Raw genomic sequence first — 19,826 nt, forward strand, 5'->3', positions numbered from 1 at the left:
TCATTGTGCTGGCTGGCGAACCTCAAGGACCCTTCTGGAAGACTCGCTAGGTGGAGCTTGCGCCTACAGGAACATGACATCACGGTCGTGTACAAGTCCGGCCTCAAGCACAATGATGCTGATTGCTTATCACGTAGACCAATCAAATCTACCGCTACTGAATACGAGCAAGATTTCCCATTTCTTGGGGCTGTGAACACGTCGGAAATGGCTCATCATCAGCGTTCTGACCCGGAATTACTCCTGCTCATCCAGCACCTGGAGGGTCGGCAAGTGAAAGTTCCACGAGTTTTTGTCCGCGGAATGCGTTCGTATGTCCTCAAGAACAACGTCCTCTACAAAAGAAACTTCGAGCCCAGTGGTGAGACGTTTCTATGTCTCGTACCATCATCGCTACGTACGACCTGAGATCTTAGAAGCTTGCCATGATGACCCTTCAGCTGGTCACTTGGGCGTTAGTAGGACTGTGGCAAGAATCCGCCAAAAATATTACTGGCCGAAGTTGATGAATTCAGTGCAGCACTATGTTAAATCGTGCCGAGATTGTCAAAGGCGCAAAACACCGCCACTCAAACCAGCAGGCCTTCTGCAACCAATACAGCCACCAGCAGTACCATTTGAACAAATCGGATTAGATTTACTTGGGCCATTTCCCATTTCGTCCTCAGGAAAGCGATGGATTGTGGTAGCAACCGATTACCTCACCCGGTATGCCGAGACTTCTATCACAACAGCAACTGCCATTGAAGTGGCTCAGTTTTTCGTCACACACATCGTATTGCGACACGGCGCGCCTAAGGTTGTCATAACAGACAAGGGAACAGCTTTTATGGCCCGTATGATGCAGTCTGTTATGAAACTAACGCATACTGATCATCGGAAAACCACAGCATACCATCCGCAAACAAATGGCCTGACTGAACGGCTCAATAGAACGCTCGCTGACATGATCTCGATGTACGTGGACATAGAGCATCGAACATGGGACAGTATTCTACCATACGCTACCTTTGCGTATAATACTGCAGTACAAGAGACGACTCATTTTACGCCATTTGAACTTGTTTACGGCCGAACCGTAACAACGACACTGGACGCGATGTTACCTGTGAATAACAGCAGCGAAGACGACCCTGACGTTAGTGAATACATAGAAAGGGCTGAAGAGGCATGGCAGTTGAAAAATGAGACATGCAGAATTTATTTTCACAGATGGGATTCCTTAAAAATAAGCTTTGATAATGAAAGCCGCGTGTCATATGTGCTTCATTGGCCACAGCTACCAAGCACACATTCTCGAGCGATCACATACTATCACTTTCGCGAGACTGCATAGGACTTGTGGAAGCATGTGTCCTGGCACTGTGCGGAGATAGCGAGCTGGGCCAGCAACTCTGGTGGCTCACTGTGCCAGCGCATCTAGTGTCGTCTTGTGAAAGTGAGCAGCCGAGAATACCACTCTACATCGTAGTCAAGCACAAAATGAACCAACAGCAACCTTCATAAAAACTGTGATGGCGATGTGTCTGACAGCTCTGACGGAAGGCCAATGCTGCGAACAGGATTTTGCATCCCATGGTAACGTGCAGGCAATTTTCGTACACATTTTCTCGTAAAAAAGGTGAGCGTTAGATTCAGGTAAATACGGTAAGTACTGATAAGGGCTTTGCAACACTGTTCCATTGCCCCATTTCCTACTTAGCAGGCAATGCTGTGGAAGATACCGACGTAGTGCAGTCACGCAAGTCTCACTTTAAGCAGTGCAGCTGCTTTTATACTAGCACGCTTTCTACACAATAACTACGTCATATTCTACTATGCAATGTTCTGATCACAAGCGCAAGCAATGTGCTGTTGCAAAAATGTGCCATTCTGTTCATTAGAGCACTGCTTATGTGCTCTACCCTTCATTTCAACTACCCATCCTATGCCTCTTATGAGAAACCCAATTCAATTATCATTTATTGCATTATAACAAAAGTTCAGTAGAGTTAAAAAAACAAATCCACACAATAAGCACATTTAGACCGGTAAGATCACATACTAAAGAATCTTGAAAGGAAGCGTCTAACAATATTGTGAGATGACGCCCAGGACGAAAGCAGAGCTCTTCTATTGTCACACAGCGCGAGACAGCCCACGAACACCAACCCGACAAAATGATGATGATTATGAGGATGGGTATATACACATGAAGACGATGATGTTAGCGCTCACAATATATATATTCATAGACTTTACCCAGGCCTTTGATCACATTAATCACAATTTATTAATAACAAAGCTCGAAATGTATGGCATCAGGGGCCTCCCACTACAGTTAGTAAAGTGTTTCTAGAAAAGACGGCAATATGGGCCCACAACTAACTTTAAATCGTCAACCGCAGAAATAAAAACAGGTGTCCCACAAAAAAGTATTCTTGAACCCCTGCTTCTTAATTTATATTTAAGCAATATTGTTTTGATTTGTCAGAAGGTTAAATTCATAATCTATGCAGATGATAGAAGCCTGTTTTTACTTCATCGTCATGATATACTACAGTTACACCTGGATATAACGAAATTGACAAATTCCCAAAAAACTTCGTTATAAAGAGGATTTCGTTATATGCAGTTTCGGCACGAAAATTCTAAAGAAAAAAAAAACGCTTACTATATGTACTATCGCTCAAAATTTACTCCCAATACACTAAAGTTGCGATGAACAAAAATGTCTCAGTTTCGCCCGAAAGGCGAAGCATTGATTGCGACAGCAAATTAGCAGACAGCTATACGAAGTAGGGATAGTACAGTCAAACCTCGTTAACACGTACCCGCTTAATGTGTAATTGCAGTTTAAACGTAGTCGCGACCCAGCCCCCATTGCACCCCATGTATTGGCTGACCGCTTAAGCCGTAGTCACTCAATGCCCACTAAACGGTTCGTGCGTACTATTTTTCTTGTTCTACATGCACAGACACAAAATCGGCAAAATCTCATGTGCGCAGACGTTCAATTCTCGAGTTGCGACGCCCAGACGACAGTCGCCAGCAATAGTGAACTTACAACATGGCCACCATGATGTATTTCCTGCTTGTACAGCTGTTGCCGATTGCCACTCACAAAAGCATGGCTTTCGAGATAAGTTCCCGGTAACGTGGAGAAGCTGCCGGTAGGGGGTACGAATTCGCTGTCGCTGTTGGAGTAGTAACGGCGCAGAAGCACATTTAATTGCGAAGTGCATTTGTGCCATCCACGGTACATCGCTTTGAGGTTCCGTGTAAAGTCCACACATGGCAACATTGTCGCAGCGCGCCGTACGCTGTATGTGCGAGTGAAAGCTTGTGGAGGTCAGCCGACTCAATCTCGCGCACGCAAGGGAGAAGGGGAGAGGGAGGGGGGGCGGAAGCGCGCTTCCGCCCTAGGCACGGCGGTGGAGGCGAGAAAGGGAGGCGTTTACTTCGGCGGCGGTCGCCGTATCTTGAAAGCGATCTGCGATGAGGAAAAAGTGTGCGCCTGCGCGAGCTTATCTTCAAAGCGAACTGCAGACAAGGTCAACACCTTGCGTTTCTTCGTCGAAGCACTCATCCTTGGAATGTCACACCAGGTACTGAATGTGTGGACGCGTGTCATTTTGCACAAGCGCGAGGCGTCGGAAACGTAGAGCGAGCGACACGATGGCATCGTATAGTTAGTGAAATGAAGTGCAGAGACTTGTGCAGTAACCAAAGAGTGGTGCTGCCAGCGCGTTGGAAAAAAAAAAGTTTTTTTTTCCTTCGGCAACTTCAACAGAAAAAGGAGTGCCCGCTTGGCAGTCTGGGCCAGCTGCATCAAGCGGCGGGATCAAGTTTGAATGAAGGGAGGGGGAAAGGTCCCGCCTCTCGCGCGCTGGCACGTACGCACATGTGCGCTCGCTCTCGCCTCGCAGTCGCCGTGAATTCGAGTGCGCCAAGCGATATGCCGCCGCTTCGCATTCCGTCGCGGCGGAGAAGGTGCTTCTGGTTGCTGCTCGCGCAAAAATGACAAAATTTGGGGTGAAATCTCTAGGTTGTCGGCGGGGGAAATTAGTTATTTCGAGGGGGTCTCCCGCTGCCACTTCGTTACATAGAGGTCTAAAATACATGTGCTTCTATGGAGTCACGGCGGGGAATACAAAAACTTCGTTATATCCAGGAATTCGTTATATGGAGGTTCGTTATAAGCAGGTTTAACTATAGTTTAACTCTTTCCGTACCGCACCCATTCAGTATTGTTAGCCCGCTATGGACGATTTGAAACGCCGCTTTCGAGACCTTCTGTGCCACTCACGGACGCACTGTGCTATCAGACGTGAAGTACGAGAACTATATTTTAGTTTTCTAAGCAGTTTTCTAAGCACTTTTTTCCCAGAAGGCAGTGATTTTTGAACGCGCTCCAACGTTTCATGATCGTCAAAGTAGAAAGCATAATGGCCACCTCCAAGAGTGGTATGCGTGCTTAGAAAGATCGCAGATCTCTTGATCTTAGAAATGACAAAAAACAAACTACCCCGAATGCTCAACTATCTCATGACGTCAGCATTGATATCCTTAACATGAAACGGTGTCATGAGGTGTATGTGCTGCGTTGCCAAAAGAAAAGCGACAAAGAAGAATCTCCAGAGAAGCTCGTGGCGCGAGCATGGAACGGGGCCATTGTGATAGAGGAAGCCGAGTGAAGAAGGCGGCAGCGGCGGAAGAAGCAGCCTGTCGGACGATGCATCCGGGCTGCTGCCTGGTGCTCCTGAGCCTACGGCTCAACCACTGACGCTGGTGTAGGAGGCGTCCAACCGAGCACACACCACAGCCTCGATGTCCTGCTCCGTCGTGACACGTCATCTCACCTCCCAGCTCCAGCTGGGTATCTCAGCAGCAGCCCTCTTTACGCCTGCACCATTCCGGCCGTGACCCTCCTCCAACACCCCACACCAAATCGTATGGTGATGTGTGACCTTTAATGACTTAATTCTGTAGTCTGTTGAGAGACTCCATACTTAGAAGTGATCCATATTAATGTTTGTTAGCAGTTATATGTCATCAAATTCATATAAAGCAATGTTCGTGTGTGCAACAGAGAGCATATGCTTCGTACTTATTTCCTAAATCGGTCTGTATTGACCACGTTAAAGAACCTAGTACGGTAAAAAGATCTACACAGTGACAAATGGTCTCAACTCTTTTCAGTTATTCGATCTCTCTCCTAATTATCCCAATATAAACCAAGCACTTAGTCTTTCTTTTTTTTTTCTCACCTGTGCTTATATGTAATGTAATGGTATGTAATGTTTGCATAATTTTCACTTGCCAATGTTAGATTTACTTGTTCTTCCACTGAAAATTCCCTTGCATTGTTAAAATAAGTTTTCTTCAATTTTCTTCCTTGTGAAAACAGGTTTTCTAATCTGTGACGATTGCGTGAATCACTGCCACTATGTAATGCGGAGGCTAAAGGCACCTCAAGCTGCCTCACTGCAGCTTTTATCTTGGCCTCCTCCATTGCTTGCATTGGAAACACATAAAGAAAGAAAATATCTCTTCTTTTGGTTACGTCAAATGGTGCCGTTTGGCCTATAGCCATGAGCAAATGAAAGGCCTTGAACAAATTAGCAGGTACAATTTACTTTTTTATCAGTTAACACTTTTAAGAGAATTCAGTTCTGAATGCACTTATAGCCACAATTTTTTTTTTTTGGCCTTCAAAGTAAAACACTACGAATGTCCATTACAACTGACTGGCACCTGCTCGAGGAATAAGAAGACAATTGGTGCTGTTTTCCCATTCGTCTACAGTTGGCATGGGGGTTCAGCTGTGCTTTTGTCAAGTGCAATATGCCAGCAGAAGGCCACCTATTTAGCAGCAGCTAGCCACTACTTGCAGGCTAGTTTCATCCCTACAGATGGCAGCAATGATCCTAGGCAGTACATACAATCAGTGATTAGGTTCATCTTAAGTATCGTAACAGCGCAAACAATACAGGGACAAAAGGAAGGAAAGACGACAACACGGCGCCGTGTTGTCGTCTTTCCTTCCTTTTGTCCCTGTATTGTTTGCGCTGTTACGATACTTAAGATGAATCCCAACCAACTGGCCCAACTTGCCGTCTTGTTGCAGTGATTAGGTTCTCACTGCAGTAATGTAGAACTCATAACAATACCGGTTTCAACAATATATCGGATATACAGTAAAACCCCGGTGATACGAACCCCGCTGTACGAATTTCGGTGTGATACGAATTCGTAACATTCCCCGGCCGAAATACATTGCTCACAATACGAAAAAAATCGGCTGTTCCGAACGTGTTGCCGCACCGCTACGGATCATACGAACGCATGAGCAACAGCGGCGGCGGCCGAGCCGGCGGGGCCACCGGCACAGACAAGCCGGCACAGCGGGATCTGGGCGGGATCCATAGTCGCGAAGCAACCGACTACGTCACGCGGCTGCGCAATCTCATTGGTCCCCATGTCGAGCGGACCGGACCACATCACAGCCTAGCCGATGCTTAGCGAGAAATTAGACGAGGACCAATGCTGCAACGTCGACCGCGGCGCAGCTTCGACGGCCAAAACGCTCCCTACACTCGACTTGCTCAGGCGTTCAGTGGCGTGCGAAAACATTCTCAAGATCACGTGCGCGCACTTATACGCCTTTCAGAAGGCGATCGTTGACGATTTGGACAAGAAGAAAACGTCCCGTTGATACGTTTTTCAAGGGACCGCGAAAAAAAAGAGAGAGAGAGAAAGAAAAAGCCGCAGTTTCGCCCGAAAGGTGAAGCAACGGTAATGCAGCAGCAGCAGCAGCAGCGAGCGAATTGACCTTTGCGCCGTCTCTTGCTTCAACGCGAACTAAACGTCGAAGGCACAGCGCATACAAAGCTACTGGCGGTAGGCGCACTTTGTCAACATCGCAGATCATTTTGACGATAAGGTCCGCGCGGGCGCGCACTATGCGCACGTCTCAGATCGCTTTCAGGATACGGCAGTAACGGCACCCGCACGGGTGCGTCGTATCTGCAACGTGCCGGTCGCTTGTTGCAACTTACACCGCGCACCGACAATGCTCTCAGCAGCGCTCCAAATCACGTGGCGGCACCTCCGACCGGCATTGCTCCGACACCGCCAGAGAGCAAAAGCTTAAGCGAGACCCTCAATGTCGGGCGGAGCAAAAAAAAAAAAGAAGAACCGCGGCGTCACGCCAAGGTCGCCGTTTCTGCATGGCGCTGGAACACGCGTGTACGTGCCGACGACTCAGCTAGAGTGTACTAGACCATATTCTAGTACACTCTAGTCTCAGCCAACGCTGCGGCTGCAGCGCAGAGGTAAGCAACGGCGGAGGCCCAGTTCGGCCAACGCTCGCTTCAACGGCAGAAACCGAAACTTCGAATTCAGGGAGCGTAAGGGAGCGGGCTAAGCGGCGCCGGAGACAGTCGAAGGGCTACGAGGGTGTTGAGAGGAAACATCTGGAGGTTGTGCACTTCAACTTCTAAGGCAAAAGTGTAAAACGTAAAAAAATGCCTTCATTGGAGCTGCACTGGCATTCTCATGTCCCTCTATGAAGAGCAAACTACACAGCATATTCCTATGCACCAATGTTCCATACCAAGGTACCACATTTTTGTTATACAGTGGAACCTTGTTGATACAGTTAAACCTGCTTATAACGAACCTCCATATAACGAATTCCTGGATATAACAAAGTTTTTCTATTCCCCGCCATTTCTCCATAGAAGCACATGTATTTGAGACCTCTGTGTAACCAAGTGGCAGCGGGAGACCCCCTCGATATAACGAATTTCCCCCTCCAACAACCTAGAGATTTCGCCCCAAATTTTGTCATTTTTGCGCGAGCAACAACCGGAAGCACCTTCTCTGCTGCGATGGAATGCGAAGCGAGCGCACGTGTGCGAGGCGGGCCTGCATCCCTCGACCCGGCGATCTTGCCGCCGCGGGCGTGACCTTTCCCCCTCCCTTCATTCAAACCTGATCCTGCTGCTGGCTGCAGCTGGCATAGCCCGCCAAGCCTGCACTCTCACCTTTTCCAGTTGATGTTGCCGACGCGCTGGTACACGCTGTGACACATCACACTCGATGAGTGCGGACAAGCACCGTCAAACGCTGGCGGCGTGTGGAAGCGCCGCTAGAGAAGCGAGCGAAGTGACCTTTGTGCTGTTGTCTATCGCTTCAACGCAAACTGAGCGCCGAGAACACACAGCACGCACAAAGCTATGAGCCGCCGACGCACCTACACTGCTAGACTCTGCCCCAACGCAGATCGCTTTCAAGATACGGCCCGCGCGACCGCGCGCAGTACGCAGTACGCAGTTGATGCCACAGTACAGTACAACGCCGCCCCGCTATCCCTCCCCCCCTCGCTTCCTCGCCGGTGCCTCGAGCGCAACGGAAGAAGGCGCGCTGCCTCCCTGCTTTTCTTTTTTGTGTGCGCAAGATTTAGACGCAGTCGTCGGCTCCCCTCACACGTTTTCACTCGCACATACAGCATACGGCACGCGGCGACTGCGTTATCGCCCTTGGACTTTATACGGAATATCTATGAGCCAAAACCAATTTTAGGGCCACAACGCGTCATAGACACCATCTTTAGATAGCAAATACAGATCTCAAGGGCCATACTTTTGCTGGCAGAAACTGAAAATATGTCATAGGTGTCACCCCCGGCACTTTGGGCGGCCAATGCCACCGTCAAGCCACCAAGCCAAGCAACATGAAAAGTCAAAATCGCTGCTCGGGCCGGCGCGGGGTGGCAGTTCGCAACGTATGATGCGGGAACGGTCCCACAGTTGCGATGCAACAGCGGGGTTACCAATGCATTGGGTTCTATGGGAGGTGTGCCGGGACCGGCCGAAAACGACGTAACAGCCGGGAAAACGCAGCCCCCGGAAACGTAACAGCGGGGTTCTACTGTAACACTATACGACGCTACGACGTCATCGTGACGCTCGCTCTTCGTTTCCGATGCCTCGCGCTTGTGCGAAACGACACGCGTCCACGCATCCGGTACCTGGTGTGACACTCCAAGGATGAGTGCTTCGACCAATACGGAAAACGGGTGCGCGTTACAATTCAGGGCACGTTGAGAATCGAGTAAATACGGTAAGCGTTTCTTTTTCAAATTTTCATGCCAACCTGCATATAACGAAATCTTCTTTATAACAAAGTTTTTCGGGAATTTGTTAATTTCGTTATATCCAGGTTTAACTGTACGATCTTCACGGGAACCAGAAAATAAACCGTATCATCCGAAAATCGTATTATCCAAACAAATTGTATTATAGGGAAAAAAAATTATTATCCCAAAAAACGTATTACGCAGAATCGTATCAACGAGGTTCCACTGTATAACAAAATATACTTTCGAAATTTCACATCAAGTCATTTTCATGAACAAAATTCGTAAGCATTAAGGATCGCGTTAATTTTTCAGATATTAAATGTTCAGCTTTTGTTTTTCTTTCTTTTATTTGACATTTGCTTTGAAAGCTACCATAAATATCTGTGCACCCCTAATCAAAGCTTGTAGCTCAACAACATGTCTTGAGATCTGACCACTCCTGTTCCCAGCCCCATCACCATCACAATAAGCAGCCCAGTTTTGATGCAGTGTTTTTGCTTATTTAAAATTCTTTCTGCAGTTTTATACAAAATGAACAATTTTGTGCATGCTGAGAAATCTACAACGATCCCTTCCGATATGATGAAAAGTCACTAGGGTTGCCCTTGAAATAAGATGTGCAATTAACGAAAGGGTAGCTCTAGTGCAATGAGAGGGCTAAGCAAACCACATAGATCATACGCGCTGCAGTTCTTTCTGGGAGAGACAAAGTGCTTGCCTGCATGCTCTTCCTAGACCTGCTTGACATGTCTTTAATAGGGCACCAATCATGTAACCACTATTCTGATGCTGGAAGTATGCACCCACAAAAACTGCAATTACACAGACTTGCGTTAATTTGACTGCAGTTAATTAAATTTTTTGGTTATTTCGTTCCTGACCGAAGGTCCCAGCCGGTGCCCATGCATTTCTATGAGCGCAAAGTTTCGTTTAATCCCAAGATTGGCCTCAGCCAAATAATTCCAACTTGACCAGTCAGCACGAATGCACCTGACCCCTATGGTGACAGCGACCCATTTTTTCTGGCAGAGTCTGTCCAGGCAGAGCACAGTGAAACACGCATTATCTCCCGACGAAAACAGCCATTTTCAGGAGAATTTTCAAGCAATAATGGTAGCCCACAATGTCTCATTATGGTATGTACTCAATTCTAACGTGCGTTTTTTCTTGCCAGGACTATTGGTGGGAAAATTGCCTGCGCAGTGCAATCAAATACAAAACCGAAACCGCGTTTGTATACTTTACCACACAACACGGCTGTATTGCAGAAAAGCTGATTTTAGTAAACTGACTGCTATTGTGCAACACATATACAGTAAAAGCTCGATGATACGAATCTCACGGGGTCACGAAAAATATTCGTATTAGCCGAAATACGTATCATCGAAACACAATTAAAACTACTGTCGAATCTCGATAATTCGAACTCGAAGGGGCCCGAAAATTTGTTTGAGTTAAAAGGACGTATTTTTGAAGTATTCGTGCACCATAGTACGATGCACGAACGGTGCGAGTCGTGAAATATCGTGGCGCGCAAGCTCATAGCAAGCGTGGGCCACGAAACTGCCCACGCCGGCTAACGGTCGCTTCCAGATAACGACAGAAAACAAAGCTTCTGGGAGCGAGCGGGCGGCGCCGGCACACGGGTGCGCGCGGAGACCGTCGAAGGTGAGGGAGGAGGGCGGCAGGGAGCGGATTTGGCCGCGTCAACTCCGCCGCTTCGGTGGCTCCCCTTGCCCTCCCTCTCAACTCCCTCGTAGCTCTCTCACCTTCGACTCCGTGCGCGCCCACCGCCGTGCTGGCGCCAGCTTATTTTAGCCGCCCCCTGAAGTTTCGTTTTCTGCCGTTATCGGGAAGCGAGCGTTTGCGGGCGTGCCTCCGCCGCTGCTTCCCTCTGCGCTGCTGCCGCAGCGTGCAAGGTCAACATGTGACTAGAAAATAGAGGAGAAGGGTTCACTGCCATTTTATCCACGTGGCTGAGACGTCGGCACTAGTGTGTGCTAGAATACGGTTGTCTGGAACACTCTAGTCGACACGTACACGCTTGTTCCGGCGCGATGCAGAAACGGCGACCTTGCAATTTGAGAGACAAGGAAATTTCCGCCGCAAGTTCTCTTTTTTTTTCCGTTCCTTCGCGCGCGGCATTGAGGGGTCTCTCCTGAGCTTTTTGCTCTATGGCGGTGTCGGAGCAATGCCGGTCGGAGGCGCCGCCGCGTGATTTGGTGCGCTGTTAAGAGCATTGTCGGTGCGTGGTATGTTCGAAATAAGCGTGTTCCAATTTGCTTGCTTCGCGTTGACGTTGAACGAAAGCACGTTTTTCATGATAGTCTCGCTGTGCAACAATTGTGCTCAGTGTTGACGTTGCGAGGCCTGGCTCCTTAGCCAACTCCGTCCGCTTCCTCTTGGGATCCTCATCGACCTTTCGAAGAATGTCTAATTTCTCTTTAAAGGAGAGTGCTTTCCGCTTGCGAGACATAGCTCGCTGCGACTAGGCAAAATGGCGCAAACACGAAGAACGCGGCCCGAAGCGCAGCAGCCGCTCCATCTGACGGCTCGCAGAAAAGGAGGAAAAGTACAAAAGCACCAAAAGTGCCACCGCTTCAAACTCTTCGCGCCCAGTCCCGCAGTCCGGCGCCGTGCCTCCGCACCAAAAGAGAAGGAGAGAAATCGCGTGACTGCGCGCTGTTCTCTTTCGCGGCCGTCGGTGGGGCGGCGTTTATTCGTATCAACCGACGCAGGCTGAAAATCGATTCGTAACAACCGTTCTCTAGCACGTTCCAAAGTAATGGGGCTCGGCCGGGACCACAGAAAAATTCGTATCATCCGGAAATTCGTATTAGCCGTGATGGTATCATCGAGCTTTTACTGTAAAACCCTTGTCTATTTTTCTTGCTGAAAAATTGGGTGAGTTGAATTTCTACTTTGTTTAGGAGCGTTAATGTCATATCTACGTTAGTTTTTTGCTTTGGACAGATAGAAAGCAGGCGTGCATTTGATTCAGGGGCCATGTTAGAATTGGGCAAATACTGCCAAATGGATCGGCAGTGTGTTTTGCAGTTTTAACGTGACAGCGTTAAGGGCCCTGTGTCGCAGAAAATCCGGCGTCAGCGCCAGCATAAGCATCGGCATCCGTGGCGGTGAACTAAAATTGAATTTCTCAAAGTAAAATCTGTCAGAAAAATCTTCAAGTACGACTTAACTACAACCAGCGTAAGAAGGTAGCGGCGCGCAGAGGCGAAGGTGCAGAAAAAAAGAAAGTTGCAGTTGCCGGGAAGCCTGACAAGCATTCCGGGATCTTTCAATGCCATCGCGTTCCACTCTTAAAGGCAAAGCTTAAGCGTCCTCCAAATGTTTTTTCTGCATCCTGTTTAATTCAACCGACCGGATAATTCTACCAATTTCGTCGGTCGAATTAATGGAAGGTGATTGCATTTGCAACTGTGTCCTCTCCCACTGCATTCCAGACTCACCTCATGAGGCACCTGGTGAACTCGTTGTCATACCTCTTCAGTTTCTCGTCAATGTACTCGAGCACAATTCGGATGACACGCACAATGGTCAGGATGAGGGAACCAAATGCAACTGATCCCAGGTGGTACCTGAGAGGAAAGTTGACAGCAGTCACCACTGGTACCAATTAGCCACCTTCAATTATTATCACGATTTCCTCTCAGTGTTCCTACAACCATCAACAGCTACGTGTGACTGGCCAAGAATAAAGGCCAATGTGTGCAACTAGCACATAAAATTGTGCTATACATTGAATCTTGTGCATTTTGTTTCAGAGTGTTCCCGTGGTGAATTTATACGCGCAAGTCTCCTTCATACAGTTGATCCTGGATGTATAAAACCCGGACATGGCCTATATCATTGTCTCTATTGAACAGTCGCAACATCCCCTGGGAAAATCCCATGCAACAGCATAGCACTGTCATACAAACGTGTGCATCCAAGTGCCCTTCACCGGTGCATTCAATATATTGAAGAGTGCACCTCTGCAAATGTGCTTCTCCTAATAGCCGCAATCACTTCTTGCACCCAACAAAATGGCACTGGTTTGGCAGATACATTTCACAGGCAGTACGTACCATGTAGAAAAAGTGAGGAAGGTCTAAGTTTTCCTAGCTGCAAATATGAATAGCTCAAGCAAACTGCAGCCATTCGTTATTGACAAACGCACAGAGGACAATGCATCGCCACACTGCTTCAAGAATGCCAAAGGCCTCCCAGTCCAATATGTGTTCCACAATAATATGTGGATGATAAGCAATATTTTCACCGAGTGTCTCCGGGAATGCGATGCTGAACTGGAAATGTCCGGCCATTTATCTTCTTGTAGACCAGGGGTTCCCAAAGTGAGTTCTGTGAACAGCACCTTGAACGGCCAAAACAAATCTGACTCCTCCTTCAACGAACTTTAAAAAGCTTTCTTTGCCTCTTTTACCCTTTTTCATGGTTGTTCAGCAGTTGGTCGTTGATGGTCAGTGGTTGGACTTGCGATAAGGTGCCAGTGCAAAGAGTGCATGCACAACAGAGTTACCTCCGCCAAACGCTAAGTTCATCACTCTTTGAAACACACATATTACTGCACTTGAGCCAATGCAGTAGCGGAGCGCTCAAGATCAAAAACATTTGCTCGCTCGTTTTTACAATGATTACAGTTTAGGTTTAAACTAACCACACATCACATCCATACTTCTGTAGTATTTGTGAAAAGATAACATGACAGCGGCACACAAGACTCATCACTGTGGTGATTCACAAGGCTACGCACAATACTGAACACATTTCATTTGCACTCGCATGGTGATCTAACACCTGGATGTTCTGAGCAAGCCACTTTCGAACTTAGCTGTGTCGGCATGGTTGACTCACGGCCGATGTACTGTAACGGAAAAGCGGGGCACATGCGAGTGACACTACAGCACGGTGCATATAAGCCAGCTTGCTTCCGCACTGCATCTGCTTCCAGAATAAAACACCCAACAAGCACTTGAATGAGGCCCGCTGTGGTCCGATGAGGCCGGGTGATGCGTGCATTTAGAGTTCGCGTTGTCATCAGTATATCGAACACCATTCTGCAGCACGAGTTGCATGCAAAATTTGTATGTAAAAAATGAGTAAACTTGTGTGCATTGCACATCCCCTTGGAGAAATAGAACAGTAAGTGCACGCCTGTCAAAATCTCAGGAAAGCGTTTGAGCCATTTTTAGATCAGCTACAAATAGAAATACTGTCACCTCTTTTACTCGAGAGCCGGAGAGTTGCGTACATGCGCTACTCTCGATGGAGGAGAGACACGACTGGCAGCACAGCAAACAAGGATTTATTATGTACAAGGACGGTAAAAGCACAAGGCACACAAAACTAGAACCATAATTCACCAAAAATGTTCACTCGAACTCAAACACCAAATTCAGATTAAATACAAACTACCAAAAATAATCTATCTCGGTTGCGGAGCCTAGCTCCGCCTTAAAGTCTCTAGGTCAGTCCTAGCCCTGACTGTTCAAAGTCTGGCCACCCTGAATTCGGCCTAACTGCGTCGCAATAGAGAAGTGCAGGTTCTTACGGACCGTCGGTTTGAAGTTCTTGTTGAGTCCACGTCGGGCTCGTCCGAAGCGTTGCGGGTGCCATAAATGCCGACGCCTCGCGGTTCCGTTGACCTGACAGAATACGTGGCTGGTGCCCCGGAAGCCGCCGCTGACGTGTCACTTGCCGGGTTAGGCTTCGCGAAGCGTTCTTCGCCTTACATCGATCGGCATGGCGGCCCGGTGTCACGGTGATTATCAGTTGAACGGGCTTGTCCGAGGAAGAGGGATTCTCGAGAAGAAGACCGGAACCACCGTGAGCAGCAGCAGCCGGTCCCAGGAGCTTCGCCCGGACGTCTCTGAGGACCACAGCTATGCCTGGGCCTTGCCAGCGTCACAAGCTTCGTGGCCGGGTCCTCCGCTCTCCCCTAGTCAGAGCATGGCTGACGAAGCGACCTTCCAATTTAAGAGCCACGTCGATAATACTGCTTCGATGCTTCTCCCTCGCGGATTACACCTCGGTTCGCGTGCCTCGAGCGATCGCGCGGTTTCGAACGCTCCGCGAGCTTCGTCGTCTTTTTTTCTCGTGTACCGCCGATGTCCGACTCATGACAAATACTTTAAGTAAACCCTCGTTATAACAAAATCGTTTCACTAAAATTATTGCCTTTATTTCCCGATTCCAGACACAAATGCATGCTTTTCAAACAGGATGACTCGAAGCCCCCCCCCCATACTTGCTTCGCTTAGAGCAAACCAACCAGAAGCAGATGCGAACTTACAACGACGCTCAGTGCCTTTCGTGCCAAGTTTCCACGCCGAGCAGCCCTTGCCAGCGTGGTGGCTGTGGCCCCTTTACTGCGCCCACGCATTATCGAGGGTGAGCAGAGCTGTGGAAGTAGTGTGCGTGCCCAGCATGCATCGCGCCTCCCAAGATCGTGATGGCCTTAGAGCCCGAATCAAGACACACTACTTCCTCTGTACTTGTGTGCGCATTACCTGCTCCAGACTGCGTGAACGCATGTGGTTTGTGGATTGCTTCTTTAAGCATGCCTCATTGTCACGAATTTCAGCGCTCCAGAAACGAACAGAGACAGAAAGCAAATACGTAAAAGAACATTTATCTCAAACAGAAAAAAAATGATATTGAAGAAAAACAAACAGCAAACTACCCTGACACACTATAAACACTATACATACACAAACACTCCAAAAACTAGCTATGTATACATATAAAAACAAACAAGCCCTCAACTACATATTGTTTCTCCGCTCGACTAACCAACGTGAAGTCACGAACAAATGAACGTTCTGACCGTCGCCAGTCATGCTGTCGGACTCCGGCCCAGCGTGGCAAAGGACGTTGGCCTGCGTGGTTCCGACGCCGCGTGGGTGTCGACCTCCGTCGAGAGCGATGAGGTTGTGGTCTTCCGCAGAGACCCGCGTGGCACAGGACACGGTCTGGGCCAGTCGGCCGTTGTGCCACTGACGTGGCGTTGGCGATTGCCTTCATGGCAAAGGGCAGCAACTGGTTACGGCAGCTTGGGGCTGAACCGGGGCCGTGGAACACAGCCACGGCGACGCAGTCGGGGCTCAGGAGCTGAAGTTGTTGCTGGCCAAGTCGCGAACGTCCCCTCTTCGGTCCATGGTCCCTGAAGCTGCTGCCTACCGTCTCCAGAGCACAGCTAGCTGTAGATGCAACTGCTTGTAGACCACGTCACCAATGCCAGCTCATCATCGCCAGCGTCCCCTTTTTCTTCCTTTCTTTTTCGCGCTTCCCGTGCTTCTCGCCTGTGGGTCCCTTCTGTTTCTTCGGCCAGCGTCTTCGTCTTTTTTCGCGTTATCATATGTCTTGCCAGTGACTCATGACACTTGTGTGCGCAAGACACAGGTCCCCGTTTCAAGAGTTTTTTGCACAAAAAACTACTCATCTTACGCTTATCGCACTAGGTTCTAAATGAACAAACACACCGTCACTCCATATGTCCACTGTCCATACATCACCTCACAGCACCAGACGATTATTCACTTCACTGCACTTAAACACAACGCTCTGCACAACAAAAAAACAATATACACTGCTTGTCTTGTGTATTAACACCCGAACCTAAGTAGCTCTACGCAAGAAGTCTGCACCCATGTTTTCTCTCCCTTTAATATATTTGACATGAAAACAGTACTCTTGCAAAGCCAGGCTCCACCTCATTACTCTTCCGTTTGTGAACTTAGCCTTACTCAAGAATTGCAACGGCTGGGGGTCCATTTCTACTCTGAAACATTTGCCAAACAAATAAATATGTAACCTTTTGACAGCTCATACCAATGCCAGACATTCTTTCTCCTTCCCGACTTCCTGGAAGGTCTGGAACCAAATCGCTGTACTTGTACAGTAGAACCTTCAGTACCGCATCCTGTTTTTCCGAACGTGATGAGTTAATTACCATGTTTTGGCTCTGACCATAATGGCTCTTCAGGACACTTTGCTTTAACCACCCGGAATATTACGGCGTGAAGACTTGGATACGGGCTTCAGGTAGGCATCTCACTGTGTTGTCAGCCAAAGTAACTTGTGTTAGCACTCCTGTCAGATCTTCGTCACGCATCAGGCTCCTCTTTACTAAAACTGTATTTGTGCCGCTATCTCTTAGCACGGTTGCCCACTGTCCATGAACCTCTCCTTCTACGACAGGTAGAGCTTGTTCCTTTGGGTCTTCTTCTTTCTGCTTTTCTCTCGATAACTGTTGGTTCTCTTGAGTTTGGTTCACCTCTACACAGTTTGGTTGCGAGTCGGCTTCTCCAGATTTGCCTATTACGCACGCTGTTTTTTGTGATGTGCCTGACCTACACTCATTCGCACGGTGTCGCTTTCTATTGCATAATTGACACACTACAGTAAAAGCTCGATGATACGATCACGGCTAATACGAATTTCCGGATGATACAAATTTTTCTGTGGTACCGGCCGAGCCCCATTACTTTGCAACGTGCTAGAGAACGGTTGTTACGAATCGATTTTCAGCCTGCGTCGGTTGATACGAATAAACGCCGCCCCACCGACGGCCGCGAAAGAGAACAGCGCGCAGTCACGCGCTTTCTCTCCTTCTCTTTTGGTGCGGAGGCGCGGCGCCGGACAGCGCGGACTCCGCAACTGGGCGCGAAGAGTTTGAAGCGGTGGCGCTTCAAGAAATAAATGCTTTTTACGTACATGCGCCTGAGTGAGTTCACCTCTGACTCTTTAATTTAGCTACAGTCGAATCTCGTTAATTGGAACACGCTTATTTCGAACATACCGCGCACCGACAATGCTCTTAGCAGCGCGCCAAATCACGCGGCGGCGCCTCCGACCGGCATTGCTCTGACACCGCCATAGAGCAAAAGCTCAGGAGAGATCCCTCAATGCCGCGCGCGAAGGAACGGGGAAAAAAAAAAAAAACCCGCGGCGGAAATTTCCCCCTCTCTCAAATTGCAAGGTCGCCGTTTCTGGATCGCGCCGGAACAAGCGTGTACGTGCCGACTAGAGTGTACTAGAATATGGACCATTGTCTAGTACACTCTAGTGCCGACTAGAGTGTTCTAGACAACCGTATTCTAGCACACACTAGTGCCGACGTCTCAGCCACACGGATAAAATGGCAGTGAACCCTTCTCCTCTATTTTCTAGTCACATGTTGACCTTGCACGCTGCGGCAGCAGCGCAGAGGGAAGCAGCGGCGGAGGCACAGTCGGGCCAACGAAACTGCCACGCCCGCAAACGCTCGCTTCCCGATAACGGCAGAAAACGAAACTTCAGGGGGCGGCTAAAATAAGCTGGCGCCAGCACGGCGGCGGGCGCGCACGGAGATGTGCGCACGGAGTCGAAGGTGAGAGAGCTACAAGGGAGTTGAGAGGGAGGGCGAGGGGAGCCACCGAAGCGGCGGAGTTGACGCGGCCATATCCGCTTCCCTGCCGCCCTCCTCCCTCACCTTCGACGGTCTCCGCGCGCACCCGTGTGCCGGCACCGCCCGCTCACTCCCTGAAGCTTCGTTTTCTGTCGTTATCGGGAAGCGACCGTTAGCCGGCGTGGGCAGTTTCGTGGCCCGTGCTTGCTATGCGCTTGTGCGCCGCGATATTTAACGACTCGCACCGTTCGTGCATCGTGCTATGGTGCACGAATACTTCAAAAATACGTCCTTTTAATTCGAACAAATTTTCGGGCCCCTTCGAGTTCGAATTATCGAGATTCGATAGTAGTTTTAATTGTGTTTCGATGATACAAATTTCGGCTAATACGAATATTTTTCGTGACCCCGTGAGATTCATATCATCGAGCTTTTACTGTATTTGTTGGTGGGGGCGGCTGTTCCCTGTGCGACAGTTAACGGCACGGTGCCCGATACGATTACAGAGGAAACACCTTAACAGGGGTGGGCGCAAGCTTCCCTGAGGCTCGTATTTTGCCTCGTCTACTTTCCCTCTGGCTAGGTCCTCTTTCACTCTTCCTAGGTTTCTCAGTCCCTGTGCCTCTAAAAATTTATCAGCGTGTTCGGCTAGATCGCTGAGTGAATTCAACTTTCCCTCCTTTAGGAAGACACCCAGATTATTGCTACAGCAAGCTAAGAATTGCTCCCTGACCATGCAATCGTGGACCCCCTCATAAGTCTTCGCGACATCGGCCATTTCCACCCACTGGTCAAAATAATTTGACAGGCGACACGCAAATTGCTTTCCTGTTTCTGCGTCTTCCGGAATGCAGTTTCGGAATCGCTCGCGAAAACCTACCGCCGTTAGTCGAAATCTTTGTAGTAGTGCCTTCTTAACCTTGTCATAGTCTAGAGAGTCGGAGGCGGTCATCCTCCTAAAGACACTCAGTGCCTCGCCTACCAGGCAAAGACTTAGGGCTGTGGCCCATTCGCTCCGGTCCCACCCTAGTCCGAGGGCTATCCTTTCAAACCGGTGCAAGTATGCATCCAAGTCGTCACGCTTTTCATCGAAAGGTGCCATTAGCTTACGCGGACTGATTTTGTTGGCTTTTGGAGACTGTGAGCCGGAGGACACTGACGCCAAACTCTCGTCATCGCGGTGACACTCCGTTGCTTGTGCCAATCTCAGTTTGAGTTCTAAAATTTCCTTCTCCCCTAGCATGGATTTCCCGCGCTTCCGCACGTTCGGCCTCTCATTCCGCAAGTTCG

The 19,826-nt window shown here is 48.8% G+C and overlaps 1 protein-coding gene across 4 annotated transcripts in view; it reads right to left on the minus strand.

Moving 5' to 3' along the window:
• Nucleotides 1-19,826, minus strand: part of LOC119437613 (choline transporter-like protein 4) — a 629,795-nt gene that overhangs the window by 32,604 nt on the left and 577,365 nt on the right. For all 4 annotated transcript variants that reach the window (XM_037704613.2, XM_037704614.2, XM_049660742.1 and 1 more), the window contains one exon: nt 12,598-12,726. In XM_037704613.2, the coding sequence (XP_037560541.1) occupies nt 12,598-12,726 (129 nt within the window). The remainder of the gene's footprint in view (nt 1-12,597; nt 12,727-19,826) is intronic.

The sequence above is a fragment of the Dermacentor silvarum genome, chromosome 1 (genome assembly GCF_013339745.2).
Source record: "Dermacentor silvarum isolate Dsil-2018 chromosome 1, BIME_Dsil_1.4, whole genome shotgun sequence".
NCBI classification, from domain to species: Eukaryota; Metazoa; Arthropoda; class Arachnida; order Ixodida; family Ixodidae; genus Dermacentor; species Dermacentor silvarum.